At 35.1% G+C, this 22,228-nt stretch overlaps 1 protein-coding gene across 2 annotated transcripts in view; it reads right to left on the bottom strand.

Moving 5' to 3' along the window:
• The window catches only part of SPATA17 (spermatogenesis associated 17), a 198,291-nt gene that overhangs the window by 80,342 nt on the left and 95,721 nt on the right, over positions 1-22,228 (bottom strand). For both annotated transcript variants that reach the window (XM_043568427.1, XM_043568428.1), the window contains 2 exons: positions 13,777-13,980; positions 6,702-6,850 (listed from right to left, as the gene is read on the bottom strand). In XM_043568427.1, coding sequence (XP_043424362.1) covers positions 6,702-6,850; positions 13,777-13,980 — 353 coding nt within the window. The remainder of the gene's footprint in view (positions 1-6,701; positions 6,851-13,776; positions 13,981-22,228) is intronic.

Below are 22,228 nucleotides of genomic sequence, written 5' to 3'. Positions count from 1 at the left end.
CCAAGGTGGCCAATTATTTGAACAGCTAATCTTGTTATTTCATAAACCTATGCATCATTGAAAACAAAAATAATTCTGCGTAATAGAACTCTTCCAATATACATCACTAAATCGCAGATTTTGCTTGACTAAGTCTGAGTAGCATTAATCTTCTATAATTTCTTTGGTAAAACAAATATACCTTCTCCAAACCAAGTGGAAATAGGTTTTTTATTGTTTTCTTATTCATCATAGGTTGGGTGTCTGTCAATTCTTGAAAGAAGCTGTGGAATACTCTATAGCTAATTATTTCACATCAAGTAATTGCTATAAGATAAAATATATATAAGTTATATATATATAACTTGAGATGCCTGCCAATTTTATCTTTCATCTGAATTTGTGGGAAATATTCATTTTTAAAGAGATTCTTCAGAAATGTATGATTAAAATAAAGCACGTTATATATCCCACCTGACTGGTAAAATGATCCAAAATCCACTGTGTTGGATGAGAGGTAATTCTAGTTTCTTTACTTAACAAAGCATGCTTTGTAATGTATTTTGGAACTATTATTAGATAAATTATTATTATGTAACATTTATAATATGACTAGCTCATACTATATATCATGTAAAAACAATAGTTTATATGTTGTTGACTATTATACGATGATTTATAGTAATATTTTATAATTATTATATAATTATAGTTTGTTAGAATATAATAATCTTATTATTAGAATATGTATATTACTAAAGAATTATTATAAGATACAATACAAAGATAATTACAGGATATATTATAGGATAATAATAATAATTTTTAAAAAGCCATTCTAGATTTTAAATAGTCTGTTTACAAATTATATACAACTATTTTGATGACAAAAATGCCTTAAGAGAGAGGAAGTGCTTTGGAGAAAGATGTATGAATTGAGACCCAAATCAGTGAGACTAGTAAAATAATTTTAAATTGCATATGCTATTAGATCTTCCTTATCTTCTTCAGTTATCTTCCTCAGTAGTAAAGACTCTAACCTCCTTCACTGCATCTGATTTAGTTATTTATTTATTTGTTATTATTTTTTAATATAATTGTCAAGTTAGCTAACATGCAGTGTATACAGTGTGCTCTTGGCTTTGGAAGTAGACTCCCATGATTCATCACTTACATACAACACCCACTACTCATCCCAACAAGTGCCCTCCTCAATGCCCATCACCAACTTTCCCCTCTCCCTCACCCCTCCCCCCCATCAACCCTCAGTTTGTTCTCTGTATTTTAAGAGTCTCTTATGGTTTGCCTCCCTCCCTGAAACTATTTTTTTTCTCCTTCCCTTCCCCCATATTAAGTTTCTCAAATTCCACATGAGTGAAAACATATACCTGTCTTTCTCTGCCTGACTTATTTCTTTGCCTGACTTAGCATAATACCCTCCAGTTCCATCTACATTGTTGCAAATGGCAAGATTACATTCTTTCTCATTGCCAAATAGTATTCCATTGTATATATAAGCCACATCTTCTTTATCCATTCATCAGTTGATGGAAATTTGGGCACTTTCTATAATTTGGCTATTGTTGATAGCACTGCTATAATCATTGAGGTACAGGTGCCTCTATGAATCAGCAGTCCTGTATTCTTTGGATAAATCCTTAGTAGTGCTATTGTTCAGTCATAGGGTAATTCTATTTTTAATTTTTTGAGGAATCTCCACACTGTTTTCCAGAGTGGCTGCACCAGTTTGCATTCTCACCAACAGTGTAAGATGTTTTTCCACATCCTTACCAACATCTGTTGTTTCCTGACTTGTTAATTTTGGCTACTATGACTGGTGTGAGGTGGTATCTGAATGTGGTTTTGATTTGTATTTCCCTGATGATGAGTGATGTTGAGCATCTTTTTTCATGTGTCTGTTGGCCATCTGGATGTCTTCTTTGGAAAAGTGTCTATTCATGTCTTCTGGCCATTTCTTCCCTGGATTATCTGTTTTTCGAGTGTTGACTTTGGTAAGTTCTTCATAGATTTTTGGATACTAACACATTATCCGATATGTCATTTGCAAACATCTTTTCCCATTCCATCGGTTGCCTTTTAGTTTTGTTGATTGTTTCATCTGTGCAGAAGCTTTTTATCTTGATGAGATCCTAATAGCTCAGTTTTGTTTTTATTTCCCTTGCCCTCAGAGATGTGTTGAGTAAGAAGTTGATGCAGCTGAGGTCAAAGAGGTTGTTGCCTGCTTTCTCCTCTAGGGTTTTGATGGTTTCCTGCTTCACATTTAAGTCTTTCATCCATTCTGAGTTTATTTTTGTGTATGGTGTAAGAAAGTGGTCCACTTTCATTCTTCTGCATGTTACTGTCCAGGTCACCCAGCACCATTTGCTAAAGAGCCTGTCTTTTTTCCATTGGATACTCTTTTCTGCTTTGTCAAAACTTAGTTGGCCATACATTTGTGGGTCCAATTTTGGGTTCTCTATTCTATTCCATTGGTCTAAGTGTCTGTTTTTGTGCCAATACCACACTATCTTGATGATTATAGCTTTGTAGTAGAGGCTAAAGCCCAGGATTGTGATGCTCCCCCACTTTGGTTTTCTTTTTCAACATTACTTTGGCTATTCAGGGTCTTTTATGGTTCCATACAAATTTTAGGATTGTTTGTTCTAGCTCTGAGAAGAATGCTGGTGCAATTTTGATTGGGATTGCATTGAATGTATAGATTGCTTTGATATTGTAAGAATATTTGTTCTTCCAATCCATGAGCATAGAAGGTTTTCCCATGTCATTGTGACTTCTTCAATTTCTTTCACAAATTTTCTATGGTTTTCAGCACACAGATCTTTTACATGTTTGCTTAGGTTTATTCCTAGGTATTTTATGGTTCTTGGTGCAATTGTAAATGGGATTGATTTCTTGATTTCTCTTTCTGTTGCTTCATTGTTGGTGTATAGAAATACAAATGATTTCTGTACATTGATTTTGTATTGTGCAACTTTGCTGAATTCATGTATCAGTTCTAGCAGCTTTTTGGTGGAGTCTTTGGGTTATCCATGTAGAGTATCATGTCATCTGTGAAAAGAGACATTTTGACTTCTTATTTGCCAATTTGGATGCCTTTTATTTCATTTTGTTGTCTGATGGCTGAGGCTAGGATTTCCTACATTGTTAACACGACATTAAACAACAGTGGTGAAGGCGGACATCCCTGGCATGTTCCTGATCTTGGGGAAAGCTCTCAGTTTTTCCTCATTGAGGAGGATATTAGCTGTGGGCTTTTCATATGTGGCTTTTGTGATGTTAAGGTATTTTCCTCCTATCCTGACTTTCTTGAGGGTTTTTATTAAGAAAGGATGTTACATTTTGTCAAATGTTTTTTTTTCTGCATCTATTGACAGGATTATATGGTTTTTATCCTTTCTTCTATTAATGTGATGTATCACATTGCTTGATTTGCAAATATTGAACTAGCCCTACATCCCAGGAATGAATCCTACTTGATCACGGTGAATAATTGTTTTAGTATACTGTTGAATTCGATTTGCTAGTATCTTGTTGAGAATTTTTGCATCCATATTCATCATGGATATTGGCCTGTAATTCTCCTTTTTAGTGGGGTCTTTGTCTGGTTTGGGAATCAAGGTAATGCTGGCTTCATAGAATGCATCCAGAAGCTTTCCTTCCATTTCTAATTTTTGGAACAGCTTGAGAAGAATAGGTATTAACTCTGCTTTGAATGTCTGGTAGAATTCCCCTGGGAAGCCATCTGGCCCAGGACTCTTATTTGTTGGGAGATTTTTGATAACTGATTCAATTTCTTCACTGGTTATGAGTCTGTTCAAATTTTCTATTTCTTCCCGTTTGAGTTTTGGTAGTATGTGGGTGTCTAGGGAATTGTCCAATTCTTCCAGGTTGTCCAGTTTGTTGGCATATAATTGTTCATAGTATTCTCTAATAATCGTTTGTATTTCTGTGGTGTTGGTTGTGATCTCTCCTCTTTCATTCGTGATTTTATTTATTTAGGTTCTCTCTCTTTTCTTTTTGAGAAGTCTGGATGGGGGTTATCAATTTTGTTTATCTTTCAAAAAACCAGGTCTTAGATCCATTGATCTGTTCTACTGTTTTTTTTTAATTCTATATTGTTTATTTCTGCTCTAATCTTTATTGTTTCTCTTCTTCTGCTGGCTTTGGGGTTTCTTTGCTGCTCTGCTTCTAGTTTCTTCAGGAGTGAGGTTAGGTTTTGTATTTTGGATTTTTCTTGTTTCTTGAGATAGGCCTGGATTGCAATGTATTTTCAATATTTTCACTTTAATTTGCTTCCATATATTTTTTAAATTTCTTCTTTAATTGTCTGGTTGATCCATTTATTCTTTAGTAGGATGTTCTTTAACCCCCATGCTTTTGGAGGCTTTCCAAATTTTTTCTTGTAGTTGATTTCAAGTTTCAAAGCATTGTGATCTGAAAATATGCATGGTATCATCTCAATTCTTTTATATTTATTGAGGGCTGTTTTGTAACCCAGTATGTGATCTATCTTGGAGAATGTTCCATGTGCACTTGAGAAGAATGTGTATTCTGCTGATTTTGGATGAAAAGTTCTGAATATATCTCTCAAGTCCATCTGGTCCAGTGTATCATTCAAGGCCATTATTTCTTTATTCATTTTCTACCTAGATGATCTGTTCATTGTTGTAAGTGGAGTATTAAAGCCCCTTGCAATTTCTGTATTCTTATCAGTAAGATTGTTTATGTTTGTGATTAATTGATTTATACAGTTGGGTGCTTTCAAGTTGGGGGCATAAACATTTATAATTGTTAGCTCTTCTTGATGGATAGACCCTATAACTATGATAATAATGCCCTTCTTTATCTCTTGTTATGGTCTTTAGTTTAAAATCTAGTTTGTCTGATATAGGTATGGCTACTCCAGCTTTCTTTTGACTTCTGGTAGCATGACTTCTGGTAGCATGATAGATGGATCTCTATCCCCTCACTTTCAAAATGAAAGTGTCCTCAGGTCTAAAATGGGTCTCTTGTAGACAGCATATAGATGGATCTTGGTTTTTTATCCATTGTAATACCCTATGTCTTTGGATTAGGACATTTAGTCCATTTACATTCAGAGTTATTATTGAAAGATATGGGTTTAGTGTCATTGCATTATCTGTAGGTTTCATGCTTGTGGAGTGTCTCTGGTCCTTTGTAGTCTTTGCAGCATTCCACTCACAGACCACCCCCTCCCCGCCCCCCCCGCCTTAGGATCTCTTGCAGGGCTGGTTTAGTGGCCATGAACTCCTTCAGTTTTTGTTTGCCTGGGAAAGTCTATCTCTCCTTCTATACTGAATGACAGCCTTGATGGATAAAGCATTCATGGCTGCATATTTTTCCTATTCAGCACATTGAATATTTCCTGCCAATCCCTTCTGGCCTGCCAAGTTTCAGTGGACAGGTCTGCCTCTACCCTTATGTGCTTACCCTTGTAGGTTAAGGCCCATTTGTCCCTAGCTGCTTTCAGAATTCTCTCCTTATCTTTGTATTTTGCCAGTTTCACCATGATATGACATGGTGAAGACCTATTCTTGTTGAATCTGAAGGGAGTTCTGTGCCTCCTGGATTTGGATGTCTGCTTCCTTCCCCAGATTAGGAAAGTTCTCAGGTATATTTTGTTCAAATAAACCTTCTCCCTCTTTCTCTCTCTTCCTCTTCTTCTCTGGAAGTCCTATGATATGGATATTATTACATTTCATTGAATCACTTAGTTCTCTAATTCTCCCCTTGTGGTCTAGTATTTTCTTACCTCTCTTCTTCTCAGCTTCATCATTTTCCATAATTTTATCTTCTGTTTCACTTGTTCTCCCCTCTGCTTCCTTCGTCTTGCTGTCACTGCATCTAGTTTATTTTTCACCGCATTTATAGTATTTCTTAATTCATCATGACTATTTCTTAGTTCCTTGATCGCTGCAGCAATAGAATCTCTGCTGTCTTCTATGCTTTTTTCAAGCCCAGCTACTAATCTTATGACTGTTATTCTAAATTCTTGATCAGATATATCTGTTTTGAGTAATTTTCTAGCTTTCATTTCTTCCTGGAATTTGAGAAGTCTTCCATTTTGTCATTTTGGCTAGTTTTCTGTACTTTACATGTTTTAATATCTTGTTATGTGTCCTGCAACTGCGAGAACTACTATATTAAAAAGGGGTCAAACATTGTCCAAGGCCTGGCTCTTCAGGAGGTGTTTTTGAAGTTTGTTGTACACTGCACCTGATTTATGAAAACTACAATTTATATCAGCGTTTCCAACTTAAATTTAGTCCACATTAAGAAAAATGTTTTTGTTCTATTGGATCTTATTTTGGAAGCATCATAAATACATAGGCTTTCACTAGATAATTAAGGTAATTATTATCACAGATGTATGGACAGTAGTCACTTATCCCCTTGGAATGCCATTAATTCACACACACACACACACACACACACACACACACACACACACGTCTGTGTGTGTGTGTGTGTGTGAATAAATATGTATCCATATATATACACATTTATATATATTTACATATATAAATATATAAAACATTTGCATGTTGCTTCTGAATGGGTCAAGGGTGGCTTTACCTTTTTTCACAAAAAAGAGATTCTCTACAATCAGGAAATAAAAAATGTTGGATCCCTTAAGGCACCCAACATGGTACAGCTATGTTTTTAAACTAAGAACTCACATATTGTCATTTATATTTCGCATCCACTCCTGTTTTCTGAGTTCTTCTCTGGCCATCTTCAACTCATTGATTGGTTCTGCCATCCACAATGTTGGCTCCAAAGGCTTGTAGCGCTGTTCCAGTACTTCGGTGATATCACGGAAAGGTCCCTGACAAGAAAGAATGAGGAAATACTCTACTATGGAAGATCTGTTGTTATATTTTGGATGACTAAAGGTGCTGAATATTTACAAAGTATGGTAAGTTTACCAAATTATTTTTAAATAACAAGCTATTCTTCCCTGAATTAGAAAATACATAAGAGGGGCACCTGGGTGGCTCAGCTCAGGTCATGATCTCACAGGTTGTGAGTTCGAGCCCCACATGGGGCACCACGCTGTTAGCACTTGGGATTCTCAATCTCTCTCTCTCTCTCAAAATAAATAAATAAGCTTGAAAAAGTACATAATAATATCACATCTTCAAGAAGTGTTCACACAAGTAGTAAATATTTTGATAAATTTTTAAATTTTAAATTTGATAAATATTTTGATAAATATTTTGATTTGATAAATACAAGTAGTAAAATATTTGATATTAGCCAGAATTTCCCTATTTACATCAAAAGACTTTTCATGATAAAACTCTTAAATTTGTAGTTACAAGTTACTTTGTTTTCTAATTAAAAAAAAATGTTTCTTCTGGTATAATTTAAAAAAAAATTCTCTCCCTTTTTGAGCAAGTAAAAGTATTAGGAAAAATTCTGAGCATTGCTTTTAAAAAGCTCTCTTATAAACAGAAATAGCATAGCAAGTGTTTTTTTTTTTATTAAGATAAAACTTTGAAGTTAATGCCACAACTTATGCTTAATTGGTGATCCTCCAAAACACAGAGGGGCCATAATTGTAATTAATTTAAGCGTTCTTTATTTAAAATTCTAAATTCTATTGCATAATAGCTCTGATACAATGGCAACTATTTAATGGTACAAATACATAGGAGAGGAAAGTCCATAAGCCACAACAGTGAAACCTGTTTTACAACATATCCTACCTTTAAATTAGTAGTTACTTACACTAATTACTAGAATCCACTGATTGTCCAATTAGTATCATATTAAGTACAACACAAATCAGAAGTGGCTCCAGATTCTGTTACGCCATTAATTATATACTGCTTTCTTTTTTCATCACTATCGTACAGGAGAGAAGTGATGTAAAATGGACAAAGATTCCTAATCATATTCCTTATCCTTAAAGATCGCTTCTTTAAATAGGTTATCACTAACAAGACACAGCTGGAGTTACTGCAAGCACTGAGTGAAGACTGTGGGGCTAATAAAAAGAAATGATTCACGCCTCATTTATGTTCACTTATGTTTTACATTAATAGAAACCAATAATAGGAACCAGTTACCATAAAAGTCATGGACCGTAAATAACACAAATGGCAAATAAGTATCATCTAGTACTTTTCACAGCTGGACAGGAGGATTGCTATATTTGAAAGTAGTTAATGGGTTTTTATTGGAACTTTACTTTTTAAAGATACAGTAACATGATTCCAAGCTCACCATTAAGAAATCAAATGGGGATTTTTTTTTCTTTACAGATTCTTAATGTTTTCCTTTGAGAAATTCTATGGTTTAAAAATTAATACTTGGTGGTGTTATCAGGGAAAATTATTTCTCTAGACCGTTTTCCCTCATATGTAAAATGGAATAATAACTCACAAAATTAATCTTACAGTATATGAGATAATGTAAGTAACACTCTTAGCATTGTACTCAGAACACACTAAACACTCAAAAATGATACTCCTGGCTTTATTTTCACTATTAGTTTCAAGAGAAGTTTGAAAAAGGTTTTGAACAATAGCAGTGTCATATATATATGAGGAAATGGGCAAGGCTAGTTCTTTGAAGGAACCGGCATTCACAAGGAGGAATGGTCTTCTAAGTGTCCAAGCTCTGCCCTCTACCCTCTGTTGGTGTATCAACATAACACATATCCATTTGTAGACTTACTTGTTCTGGAGCTGACTGTTTCCAGAAAGACTAGGAAATGAAAAAGGAGGAGCCCTACTCAAGCAGCAAAATTTAAGACAAAAATAGACCCAGTCTCTCTTTGGGGCTTAATATAACCTTTGTGGCCCTGGTCCTCCTGTTAGCATGTCCATCTCTCTATGTCCCTCAGTGCCTGGTCCACACATTCTATCCTAAACAATCCATGTCTTGCCTCTGAGCTCAATAGAACTCCTCCCTGGTAAGCAAATGACATGTGCTGTCAAGCTTCTCCTATGCCAACGCTCTTTCAATTTGTGCCTTTTAGATCGCAAGTGATTACTTACATTGATCATACCTGGAGTGACATGGGGTCGCAGATTTTGGACATAGCTTCCAATTTCAGATCTGCTCATTGTACCCCTTTCCAAATATTAATCCCTATAATGCCTAGACTCAACCTGAAATGTTAGTCTCCTTTGGCTCTTAGCTATAGTTTTCCAAAGTTTGATTTTATTTGCCTCCAACCAAATCCTGATTATAAAGGTCAAATACATTTATGTTCTTCTGTGTTTTTAATAGCCCATGTTACTTTATAGTCATCTTGTATTTTTAAACTATTCTCAAAGCTTAGATAATAATGAAGTTATATTTCAAACTCCTAACATTATCTCATACGTTTAAGAAATTTAGCTTACAAGTACAGTATAAATATTATAATTTGGAGTAGAGCATATATAATCTTAAATTTCCCTAATGATGTATGTAGCTTTATATTATTAGATAACATAAAGGAAATGTGGTTAAGTCTAATAAAACCACAACAGTAAACATCCCATTCTGTGAAAACAAGAATGGAAAGGAGGAAAAAAAGAAGACAAGGAAGTGAGGAAAGGAGAAGCCAAAGGAAGCTGAGAGAGAAGCAGATGGGATGAAAAGATGGGTTGAGGAAGAATGGGAAGGAAGGAAATACAAAAGAAGGAAAGAAAGGAAGAAAGACGAGATATAATGGTGTGGAGGGGAGGAAAGAAGACCAGGGATAGGAATAAGGAGATAGGAAAAGAAGGAAAGAGAAAAAGAACAAGGGTAGAGAGCAAAAGTAAAAAAAAAAGGAAGAAAGAAGGGAGCAGAAAAGAAAAGATAATTAACAACGATCATTATTTTGTGGTATGCTAGATAAAGGTAATTTCTGAGTATGTGTATATAAGTATACACATATGTATGATCTACATCTGCATATGTATCCATATATATACACACGTATAAAATCTTCCATATACATATGTATATTCCATAAGTATATATACACATGTATATTTTATATGAATGTATATATATTTTTTCTATGTGTCTTCATATATATATACTATTGTGATATAGAAAGAAATATATATTATATGGTCCTTGTCACTGATTCCTGGCATAGACTTCCTAAAATGCTTGGGATTTCCTGAGTGATGGGGTGCCTTTGTGATTCAAAATAAGATTACACCTGAGATTATGCTAATGAGATGATTTAGATCCCTAGCAGCCTCATGATGAGACTGGTCACCAGAAAGAAGGTTGAAATTTCCAGCCCCATTTCGGATCTCCAGTGAAATCTAATGGAGTTCAAGATTGAGCTTTATAAAAACTCTTACACGGAGATTTGATGAGCTTCTTAGCTTGCACACACTATCTACGTGCTGGGAAAGTGGTGCACCCAACTCTGTGGGAACAGAAGCCTGTGCGCTCTGGATGCTTTCAGAGCTCACTCTATGTTCCTCTTCATCTGGCTGTTTACTTGTACCCTTTATAAATAAAGCAGTAAATGTAAATAAAAAGTCTTCCTGAGTTCTTGAACCATTCTAGCAAATTATCAAACCTTAGGTTGGGGTCAGAGGACTGCTCAATTATAGCCTGTTCAGTAAAAAGTACGGGAGACCCAGAAATTGCGACTGGTATGTGAAGTGAAGAACATTTTTGTGGGGTCAAATGCCCGTGAGCTGCGGAGTTTGCATGAACTCCTGGTAATTAGTGTCAGAACTGGCTTGAATGGATTGGATGCCAAATGGTATTCAGAGAACCAGAGAAGTAGTTGTTGGTGTTGGAAAATACCTCAATCACACACATATATATTTCCCATATATATTTACACATTTATTATATTTATTTCCATATTTATTATATAAATATAAATGCGTACATCTTCCATACAAATATATATGACAGTTTTTACATGTATATTTTTATATATAAAATGTATATTTTATTTATATATATTTATTTATATATATTTATATAATTTATAATTTATATAATTTTATATAATTATAATTTATATTATTTATCTAATTTATATATAAATATTTATATAATTATAAATTATATTATATGTTATTATATATTATATATATTTATATAATTTATAATTTATAAATATTTATAAATTATTTATATTTATAAATATATTATAATATATATAAATTATTTATATAAATATAATTTATATAATTTTATATAATTATAATTCATGTTATTTATATAATTTATATATTTATATAAATTATAATTTATATAATTTATATATATTTATATAAATGATAATTTATATAATTTATATATATTTATATATTTATATATATTTATTATATATAAAATGTATATTTTATTTATATATAAAATGTATATATTTATTTATATAAAATATACATGTAAAAATGGTTCACATATATCATATATATAGGTATATATATATGTATATATATATCTCTTCCATGTGCATTCCATAAATACTAAATACATATATGTATAAAAAGAACACTATAGGGGAAGCTATGTAAAGTAATAAGTGGTTGTATTGAGAAAAGCATATTAATAGAGATGCAGAGTGAATACAAACTTGTATAAAATAAGCAGTATTAAGAAGCATAGAAAAGCAAAGCAAAGTAGTGCAGTTAATATAAAATACTGGTATTATAAAACTCATATAAAATGATATTAAATGTGCATGGTTAACATTGTAAATATTATACAGCGTGGCAGTTTGGTATGGTAACCTCTAGAGTATTTCCAACTCAGAAACATTTATATACCTATATCTTATTAATACCATATATTTTTCACATTTCCTAAGAAGTTGTATTCAGAATTACCCTATGAATTCTGTGTACTCCCAATAGCAATTTCACTGAAGATAGCATAAAATATAGATTATATTTTATATATCTGACACCTTAGCAACCATTGAACACTTAATACACAAGCAATGATGATACTAGAATTATTTTCTTTATAGAATAACTAATACACTGAATTGCTCATTCAGATGGTATCATGCAAAATTGTTACTTGTATCAACTGAAATAGTAATAGGCATAATTCAAATGGTAAAAATTCAGTTACTTACAAAATGCAATTTATATTTGTTTTCAAAACTATTTTAAATGCCTTTATTAGAATACTGGTATAACCTATATTTTGAAAACAATCATGAAACCATACTCTGAAGGTATGTTCAAAATAAACTGAAATTTTTGCAATTATCTCTCCCTTGTCCTCTTGTTTAATTCCACTCTGTGTGTCACTCTATTTCAGAAAGAGGGAGAATTTTCAGCTTCTATGTTTTCTTAGATAAAAATTTTTACAGCTCTTTCTATAATATAGTGTATACCATCAGTTAATAGTATTTCCTTAAATAGTTTTAATGATCAGTTAGTAGCTTTAAGAGAGCAAAAAAATGCACAAAATAAAGGGAATAAAAAAAACCAGTTTCAGAAAATGAATACATAAGATATCAGAAATAAGGCTTGGATGAGGTTGGCTTATTGCAAGCTGAGGAAACAGGTGTGGGTGTGAAAAGCAGTCTCGAAGATGTCCTCCAATGATCCCACTTTGGGATTCAAGCCCTTGCGTGGACTAGACTTACTCACTCCTAAAAACAGAATATGGCAGAAGTAATGGGCTGTCACTTGCGGCATGAGGTCATAAAAAGGCTGAGGCTTCCGTTTTGACAATTCTCTGAATGACCTCTTACATTCCCTGAATCATTCTCTGAATGATTCTTAGATTCCCCTGAGGGAAGCCAGCTGCCAGTGAGGCAGTAGTGTAGACAGGCCAACGTGAGAGGGGACTGAGATATGAACACGACCAACGATATGAGTGACCTTGGAAGAGGATGTCCTCATCCTTCCCTTCTTCCCTACAGTTGAGTTTTCACATGAAATCACACCTTGGCTGGCACATTGACTGCCACTACATGAGAGATCTTGAGTCAGAGGTACTCACCTGAGCTGTACCTGCCACACACCACAGTTTCTCAGAGAAACTGTGAGAGAAGACATGTTTGTTGGCTAAGCCATCAGGTTTTGAACCCATTTATTATATAGCAAAAGACATGCAGAGGCAAGCCTATGCAGGGAACTACCAGGTACGAGTCCTCCAAGTCTGGCTGTGCAAATCGAAATCAACCCAATTCTAGGTTGATGCTACCTGGTGGCGGTCGTCTACTCCAGATTAAATATTGCTGGGGATCATAGAATTGTTGCTTTCTGGGCCTTTCGGGACGGTGGCGATCATCACCCAACACATCCTACTCCACCCTTTACCCCTAGGAAGTCATTTGCCAATCCAGCTCTATACCCATCCACAGGGAAGATTTGTCTCTGCTTGAGTCCTGCATTGTTTTCGATCCTCTGTAATTCTCCAGCTTGCACTTTTTAAATGACTCAAACCTAAATTACGTTTAACATTGTATATAAAGATACGAATCATCACATGAGAAGTTAAAGGTGATAATACATCTTATTTTTTTTTAGCAACATGTTATAAGAAGTACTGTTGCAACAATATTCTTACAGAAAAAGAGTAGATCCTAGCCAAAAATCCGATGTGTTAACTCTGTATCTGAAACCATAAAATTCAGTACTATAGAAATATTTGATTCCTTCCTTGGTATATATTTGAAACACACTCTGTATTTATTAGCTATAGTTAAATTCCATAAAAAACAATTTTTCTTTCTTGTCACAAAGACAAAAGAACACAACAATAACCCTTAAAAAAACAGCAAGAATACAATCATCGACAGAATTCTGAGACGGAAGTGATAAGTACCTGACACTGCTTCCTATCAATGGGTGGCAGAATTTCAGATTGAGGAAGGGAGCGGGCACTCGTACAAGCCAGCCGGCTGCTAATGCTGACGTCGCGCTTCTGCTTAACTTTAGGCCTTTGGCTTATTAAGGGCTTTGCCTTCTGTAACCGTAATTCCCATGGATCGGGATCTTTTCTAAATGGTGAATTGTATATACCTGGAATCTGAAAAAAAGAACATAATGTTGATGTTTATCTTCAATTTTCACACGACTTAAAAGTAAGATAAAATTGGGGCGCCTGGGTGGCGCAGTCGGTTAAGCGTCCGACTTCAGCCAGGTCACGATCTCGTGGTCTGTGAGTTCCAGCCCTGCGTCGGGCTCTGGGCTGATGGCTCATGAGCCTGGAGCCTGTTTCCGATTCTGTGTCTCCCTCTCTCTCTGCCCCTCCCCCGTTCATGCTCTGTCTCTCTCTGTCCCCAAAAAAATAAATGTTGAAAAAAAAAATTAAAAAAAAAAAAGTAAGATAAAATTGTATCATAAAAATTGTCATATGTTTAAGGGCTATTTTAAAGTAGAACTCTAGTTTTTAACTAGAGGCTGACTTCAGATTCATCCAAGGAGATTGCAAGGTACTCATTTTATCTCTACTCCAGACTAACAATTTCAGAATCATTCATAGTTAAAGACTACACATGTTAAAAACCACTGAGCTATAAAGTCGGTTGAGCACTGACTTTAGCTCAGATCATGATCTCATGGTTCGTGAGTTCAAGCCCCCCATCGGGCTTGCTGCTGTCAGCTCAGAGCCAGTTTCAGATCCTCTGTCTCCCTTTTTCTCTGCCCCTCTCCTGTGCCCTCTCTCTCAAAAAGGAATAAACATCAAAACAACAAAAAACAGCAACAACAACACCACACTCAGCTATAGCTTCTATCTGGCACATATGGCGTATTTTTTACAAAAGTATTTAAGAAAACCTAAGAGAAAGACATTAAGTCATTGTTTCTGTCTTCTGAGTACTATGTATACATAGATTTAATCATACCATTCACTTACACAACTCAAATATGCAATGGTTGAACCAGTTTCAGGCACAAAGTATGCACTCAATAAATACATGTTTTAATGATTATGTATTATACAACCTATTTAATGGCAGCTATTTTAAGGTCTTCACTTTAAAATAATAAACTGGTTTTTCTATTAGGTGTTATACTTGCATAGTGTCATATACCCTTAATGTTCTTTCATTGACTTGGTCACACACTGTATCAAAATAGTCCACTTACTTATTAGCACAGCGCCTGCTATGCAATAGAGGTTCAAGGGAGGTGTGCGCAACAAATGTTAAATTCAAGTATAGCAGATATTCATTCTCTGAAAATTCAGTGGCGTTTGAGTTTACAAACTGCATAGAAGTTTGACACTTTTTTCATATATACAAATGCATAACCATAAGGACAAGTTACATTTTAAAGGATAGTATGACTTGTTTGGTTTCTGTGTAGATACTCTAGACTAATGTGAAGAATGTATCCATTAAACCCATATAGTTTTTCCTATAATGTGCTTTTCTCTCATGTCACCATTATGTGCATACACTTTTCTGGTCACTATATTTACCTGACGGGATCAGCAGCTCCATAGTAGTATCATTACCCTAGATTGCTGTCTTTGAAAAAACATCATAAGAAAATTTTATATATATTTTTAAATTTTTAATGTTTTATTTATCTTTGAGAGAGAGAGAGACAGAGACAGAGTATGAGAGGGGGAGGGGCAGAGAAAGAGAGGGGGACACAGCATCTGAAGCAGGCTCCAGGCTCTGTGCTGTCAGCACAGAGCCCGATGTGGGGCATGATGCTCGTGAACTTCAAGATCATGACCTGAGACGAACTCGGATGCTGAACCGACTGAGCCACCCAGGCGCCCCCCCAAATTTTGTATTTCCAGGCTAATACTTCAGTTCAGTGTTAACCTTTGTCCAAAACCAGTTGAGGCTACAGTCAGTGTCCTATCCCTAATGCCTCATTAATAACCTGGGACAATTCCCTCACAGTTCCTACCCACCTACCACATTGTTTCATAATTACCTTTGTCTGTATAGGTCTTCCCCAAACCAGCAGCTGGAGCACAGAGCTCTGTTAGGTATTTTTGTATCCCCACGGCCTAGTAGGGTACTTGGCACATAGTAGACATTCAAAAAAACGAATGCTAAATGTGGTTATCGAGAACAATGCTGCACTATTCAGAAAGGCCCATGAAGCCTCTCTTTTAGGCTTGTTTTCCAAAACCACATCAATATCTCAGTAAAATGTTTATCTTATCAACTTCTTACAAACAAATACAGATTACACTCTTCTTATCTTTCTTAACATATCAGGTTCCATGTGCTTTCAAACACGCTGTGAGCTAGAACTAAATTATCATAGACCCATTGAGTCACCTCCAACTCAACTTTTCCTGTTATAGTTGAATTTTATTAGGTAACATGAAACCAATGCAAATATATTTAAATATCTTCAAAATATTTTTGAACTGGGTCTTCTTTGGGATTTTTCCCCTATATAATTTATACGAAAAAAGGTATCGAAAATATTACGGGTAATCGTGTAAACCATAGTTAATGTCATACTAACATTCTCTCATTATAACACTAAATATCGAATAAGGCAGACTCATAAACAGTTTAAATGATGTTAATTAAAGACAATATGTGCACATATACTTAAAATAGTCTTTAGCGTAATTTTTAAGTGGGTGATAATTTTTAAGGTGATTTTCAGGGTGATTTTCTATGATGAGAATGTACCAATTATAATGAGAAAAAACACAATATTATATTAAAAGAATGTTCTGACATAAAATATAACTAAATCTCTATAGCCTATGGGAAAGGAGAATGCCACTCTATTTCGTGATGATCTAGCTAATTTAAGTCTGTTAGTTTATCATTTTCACAACCTTGCAGATTAAAATTGTGAAATAGGTACAATTTAACCAGGCTATCATTTATCAGTTTAAAATATCTATCTACTTGAATAACTGCTATTAACTTTACCCCATTAGAAATCTTTTTTGGTCTCCTTCCACATTTGCATGCACATGTATACATAGGCTAGATGGGAAATGCAAATAGATCAGTAGACATGATAACTTTCCTAAATTATATTTTGCAACCTATATGGAGACCTCCTCATGTGTATTCTCTTTGCAATTTAAATCAAATATCGGTAGAAAATATATTTTAATTGAATTTAAAATGTATCATTGAAAATCTTCAAGGTGTCGGTTAGTTTAGAAATTAATTTAATACATTTGCTAACTTACGTCAATGAAAACAGTCCAGCCCTCCCTCGGTCCCTGCAGCAAGCAAATACTCTATTTATTTATACTGATACAGTATTCATTTAGCTATTACTTCTTTAAGTAAATAAAACAACCCTAACTTACTATTGTCTCAATTGGACACGCCATAATTTTGCAAGCCACTTGTGAACAATGGTTTGTTGTGGATTTTTAAAAAAATATTACTATGAGTCACAAAAGACAAGGTTAATCCTAAGGGACCGTGACATATTTTTCAGTTTTCACATTTTTCGCAACTTAGAAGGGCTACTGCCAAGCTAGCTTTTGGGACTTCATTTTCAGCAATAATTTTCTAGAGTGACCAACACTATGGGGAAATCTGTGCTAACTGTTTAAAAAAAAAAAAGCCTACAACTGAGTTATTTGCAGCACTGTCATGCTAACATTCAGCTCAATAAGACCCAAGAAATCTCAGGAGAGGACTCTGCTAATAGCTTCTTACTGACCTCCTTGCATCAGGCTGGGCTGCTGACTGGTGGCCCAGTGGTGAATACGGCAAATGAGGTGTGAAAGCACTGATTTTTTTTAAAGGCTATGATTCTGACTCGTCAAAAGGAAAAAAAAAAAAGGCAATGAGTTATATAATAGATATATATTTTTCTTGAATTCCCCCCTTCAGACCCTCCATCATGGGAACTTAAGCATGACCTGGAATATTAATTATGTCAGGTTGAGCAACGAGCAAATGTACCATTTGTTACCCAGTCACCCTTAGCATTACATTAATATTTTGAACCATTCCATATTTCTAACAACCTATCAGTTTCTCTTTTCTTCCCGGTTTTTATTCTTTATTAAGTATTGTGTGGGAAAGTACTTTAAAAAATGCAGTTGGTTTAAAAACAAATGGATGGCAGATGTGGAGCATCTACTGTTTTATTTCATGGAGAATGTTTTTACGGTCATTTCCCACTCATCCACAGGCCTTCATTTTGCCTGGGGGAAGCTCTATTCTAATTTTTGCTTCTTCTCTCTGTTATTGAGGTTTATTTTTTTAAAACACGTTTCTGTAAAATACAAAGAATTTGAAACATGACTGTGTACCCTTACAGCTTCCAAAGCAGAATGACCAGCGTTTCCATTTCGGATTCTGCCGTCTGAGAAATAATAATTTCTCATAATTTCCAAGTAGCTGCTTACTCAGGAATGAACAGCTACTACGTACACAGGAGAGGTGGGAGGATTCAAGTTTTACTTCTGCGAGTGACAATTACACAGGGAAGGGAATTGTGGATTGCCATACAAAGGAAGAAAATCAAAAGGTATTTTCTTGGACAAGGATTCAGAATTTGTGAGTACGGGGTGGGGGGGGGTGCGGAAGATGCACGGTTCTAGAAAGGGGGGCTGACTAAAATATGTTCAGGTTCTAAGATTTAATAAAAATTATTTTACAAATTAGACTCTAAGCCAGCCCAGAAGAGTAGTAAAGATCTCTAATAAGCAGGAAAGTAAAAGTGGGCCTGAGAACTGTGAATGAAGTATTTGCGAGGCTAAGGACTGCTGAATCAACACTGACCAGTGCACTTCATCATCATTATGGAGACATACTCGTGCCAGGAGATTTATAAAAATCCCACTCAGCAAATAATTGCCCTGCTGTTAGGAGATAGTCAGAGTGTTAACACACTGTCACAGTCCAGTGTTTAGTAAGATATTCTACATTCAATTACTCTTGCTGAGAACTAAAAGGAAACATGGTCGTTTCTCAGCTACTACAGGTATGCTTCCACATGCATTTCAGACAATAGTCATGTTACCCGTCAGACACGGTAGCCCAGAAGGAATAAGAATTTCATGGAAACATTTGGTATTCGCCAAGAAGAGATTTGGTAGAAAACTTGTCTATATAAAGCAATATGAAAAAAAATGACTAACGACACATGCTTTTCTGTTACTTCAGTTCCTAAGGAGAATTTTTAAGTTTTGAGTCAAAGTACAGAGTGGGGTCATGTGAAATGGAGACCCCAGATGTAGCTGGCTTCATTAGTTTAACAAATGATATTTATAAGTCATGTGGATTCTGTACTTGTTATTATCATATATTAAAATGCTTTCATTAAATATTGAATAAGACAAAGAAATTTAAATAAAATCCCGTCCTCTATATACTAATTCAATTCAATAAATATTTAGCAGCTACTAACTTAGAAACACTTTACTAGATCTAAGGTGGGTACAGATGAACAAAAAGAGATCACTCCCATCAAGCCATTCTCAGTGGTGGGGGAGGGAGGGTTAGGAGAGTGATTTTGTGGCTGACGATGACATACCCAGCCTATAGTAAGTATCCTCTAATTACTGTTGTAGAAGAGGTACACACCGGAGATTATGGGAAAGGTATTTATCTTTTAGAAAATTCTGTGGAAAAAGTATCTGGCTTTGTTCTAAAGATAGGTAGAATTTTGGTAATGAAAAAAAGGAAAGTAAGGCATTCCAGGCTAAGCGAAGGGTAAAAATAAAGGCAAACCTATTTGTGGGAAAACACAGAGCAGTTGTTCAGTGAACATCATATTGGCCAGTTTAAGCATGAAGCTATAGTCAGAGATGAGGTTGTAAAGATAAACCGGGGCCAAACTCTAGAAGGCTGCAAGTTACACTTACTTTTTACATAAATGGGAGTCTATTGATTTTCACATTCTCCTTTAGAAGGTAAACTCGGGAGGAAGTCTTAAGCACGCCCTACTAGTACATGAAGTCTACAGAAACACACTTCATGGAAACACTGGTGAAAACCACAATATTATAAAGAGACAGAGCTAGCATCAGATATGGCGGGGACATTGGAATTATCAGAACAGAAATTTAAAACAACTATGATTAATATGTTAAGGGAGCTAGTGGATAAAGTAGTTAGCAGACACGAACAGGTAGGCAATGAAAACACAGACATGGAAATTCTAAGAAAGAATAAAAAAGAATGCCAGGGATCAAAAACACGGTAACAGAAATGAAGACTGCTTTTGGTGGATTTATTTGTAGACAGGACATGGCTGAGGAAGGAATCTCTGAACTTGAGGATATGTCAACAGAAACTTCCAAAATGGAAAGGCAAAGAAAAAAATGTCTGATACAAATATAACAAGAACATCCAAGAAAGGTAGGATAACAAAAGGTATAACATCACATAATGGGAACATCCAGAAGAAGGAAGAGAGAAAGGAGCAGAAGACATATGTGAAATAATGGTGACTGAAGCTTTTCCCAAGTTAATATCATACATCCAATCACAGATCCAAGAAGCTCAGAAAACACCAAGTGAAATAAATGGCAAACAAACACATAAACAGACATATACCTGGGCACATCATACTTAGAATCTTATAAGAAGCAGAGGTGATAAGCACCTTACCTTCAGAGGAACAAATATAAGAATTACATTCAACTTCTCTTCAGAAACCCTGCAAGTGAGATGAGAGCAGAATAGAATACACCACCCAGAGTGAACCCTAATGTAAACGATGGACTTCGGGTATTAACGATGTGTGGGTGTAGACAGTATATGGCAACTTCCTGACCAAATGTGTTGTGAATCCCAAACTGCTCAAATTTTAAAAAGCCTGTTAAAAATAGTTAAGCCTATGCTCAGCCTATAACACAACAATTCCATCCTTGGGAATCTGTATGAGACAGATGAAAAAAATATGCCCACACAAAGACCTGCATGCAAATGTTTACAGCAGGATTATTCATTGATGCCAAAATTGAAATGAAACAATACAAATGTTCATCAACAGATTATTAACTGAATATAGTTATCTGGAGAATAGAACACTATCAACAATAAAGAGAAAGGAAATACTGATGTGTGCTATAGCATGGAAGAATCTCAAGAACATTATTCTAAATAAAAGGAGTTAGACACAATACCACATATTATATTATTTCATTCGTATAAAATGGTCCAGAAAAGCAAATGTAGATTAAGACATGGGTATAGACACAGGGCATATAGGAAATCTCTGTACCATTTGCTCCATTCTGCTGTGAACCTAAAATTGCTCTAAAACAATCTATTACAAAAAAAGCAAATGGTGCCATCAGCTCTGTGTCTTAAGCCAAAAACCTGAGAATCACCTTTGATGATGCATGGTCTTCCCCTGTCCCTTATATCCAACCCAGCAACAAGTTCTATTCATGCTACCTCCAAATTCTATCTTGAATCCATAGGCATCTATTTAGGCCCACAGCCAACACCTTTATTCAAGCAACCTTATTTACCAAAGTGCTTCAAACTGAAATTTAGCTCTTCTCCATCTGTTCAGCTTTGAACCCCACTTACCTTCAGGGGAAGCCAAAGCAATAATTAAAACGATTATTTTAGCCCCTAAAAAACTATGTGTATTTTTAATGCACTTAAAAATCCTAACAAATTCTGAACAAAGTCCCCTTTTTCTGTTCCAACCTCTTTTAAGTCACGCTTTCTATCCCTCACTATCTACCATCCACAATGGTTTTCATTTCCTCACAACATGCCAGGCTACTCCATGACTCAAATTCACCAAATGTTTTTCCTATCTGCTTATTTTCCTGGCCAAACTATACTCATCCCTAAGAATTCATATTAAATCTCACTTGTTTGGAAAGACCTCTTGTCACCACCCTCCCCCCCCACCCATATACTTTATCCTGTTATATTTTTTCTCCCTCTCAAAATATTCTGTTCATTTTCTTCCTGGAACTTACAACTTCTAATTATACACATATATGACTTTGTTTCTTGATGTTTATCTCCCCAATTATCTAGAATTTAAGCTCCATCAGGACAAGAACTATGTCCATTTTATCGGCCTCTGTGTACTTAAGTTTGTGGTTCTCAAAGCTGGCAACAGAGGGCAGTCATTTGGGGAACCTGATAAATACTGATGTCCAAGGCCCAACCTAGACCAACTCCACCGGAATCTTTGAAGCAGTCTGGGCATTAGCTGAGTTTGATTCTGTGTTTTAAAGCTGATGTGCAGCCAGAATTGAGAACCCTGACTTATAGCCTATCTTAATATCTGGCTCAGAGTAGACCATCAATCCATATTTATCTGAATAAGGAATATAGACCAGCAGTCTGGGAAAATGTGAAGACCGTTTATTGAAAGGGAAGAAGAAAGAGCAG

The sequence above is a fragment of the Prionailurus bengalensis genome, chromosome E4 (assembly GCF_016509475.1).
Source record: "Prionailurus bengalensis isolate Pbe53 chromosome E4, Fcat_Pben_1.1_paternal_pri, whole genome shotgun sequence".
Lineage (NCBI taxonomy): Eukaryota > Metazoa > Chordata > Mammalia > Carnivora > Felidae > Prionailurus > Prionailurus bengalensis.
The sequence above is the reverse complement of the archived record's forward strand: the minus strand, read 5'-3'. Positions and strand labels throughout refer to the sequence as shown.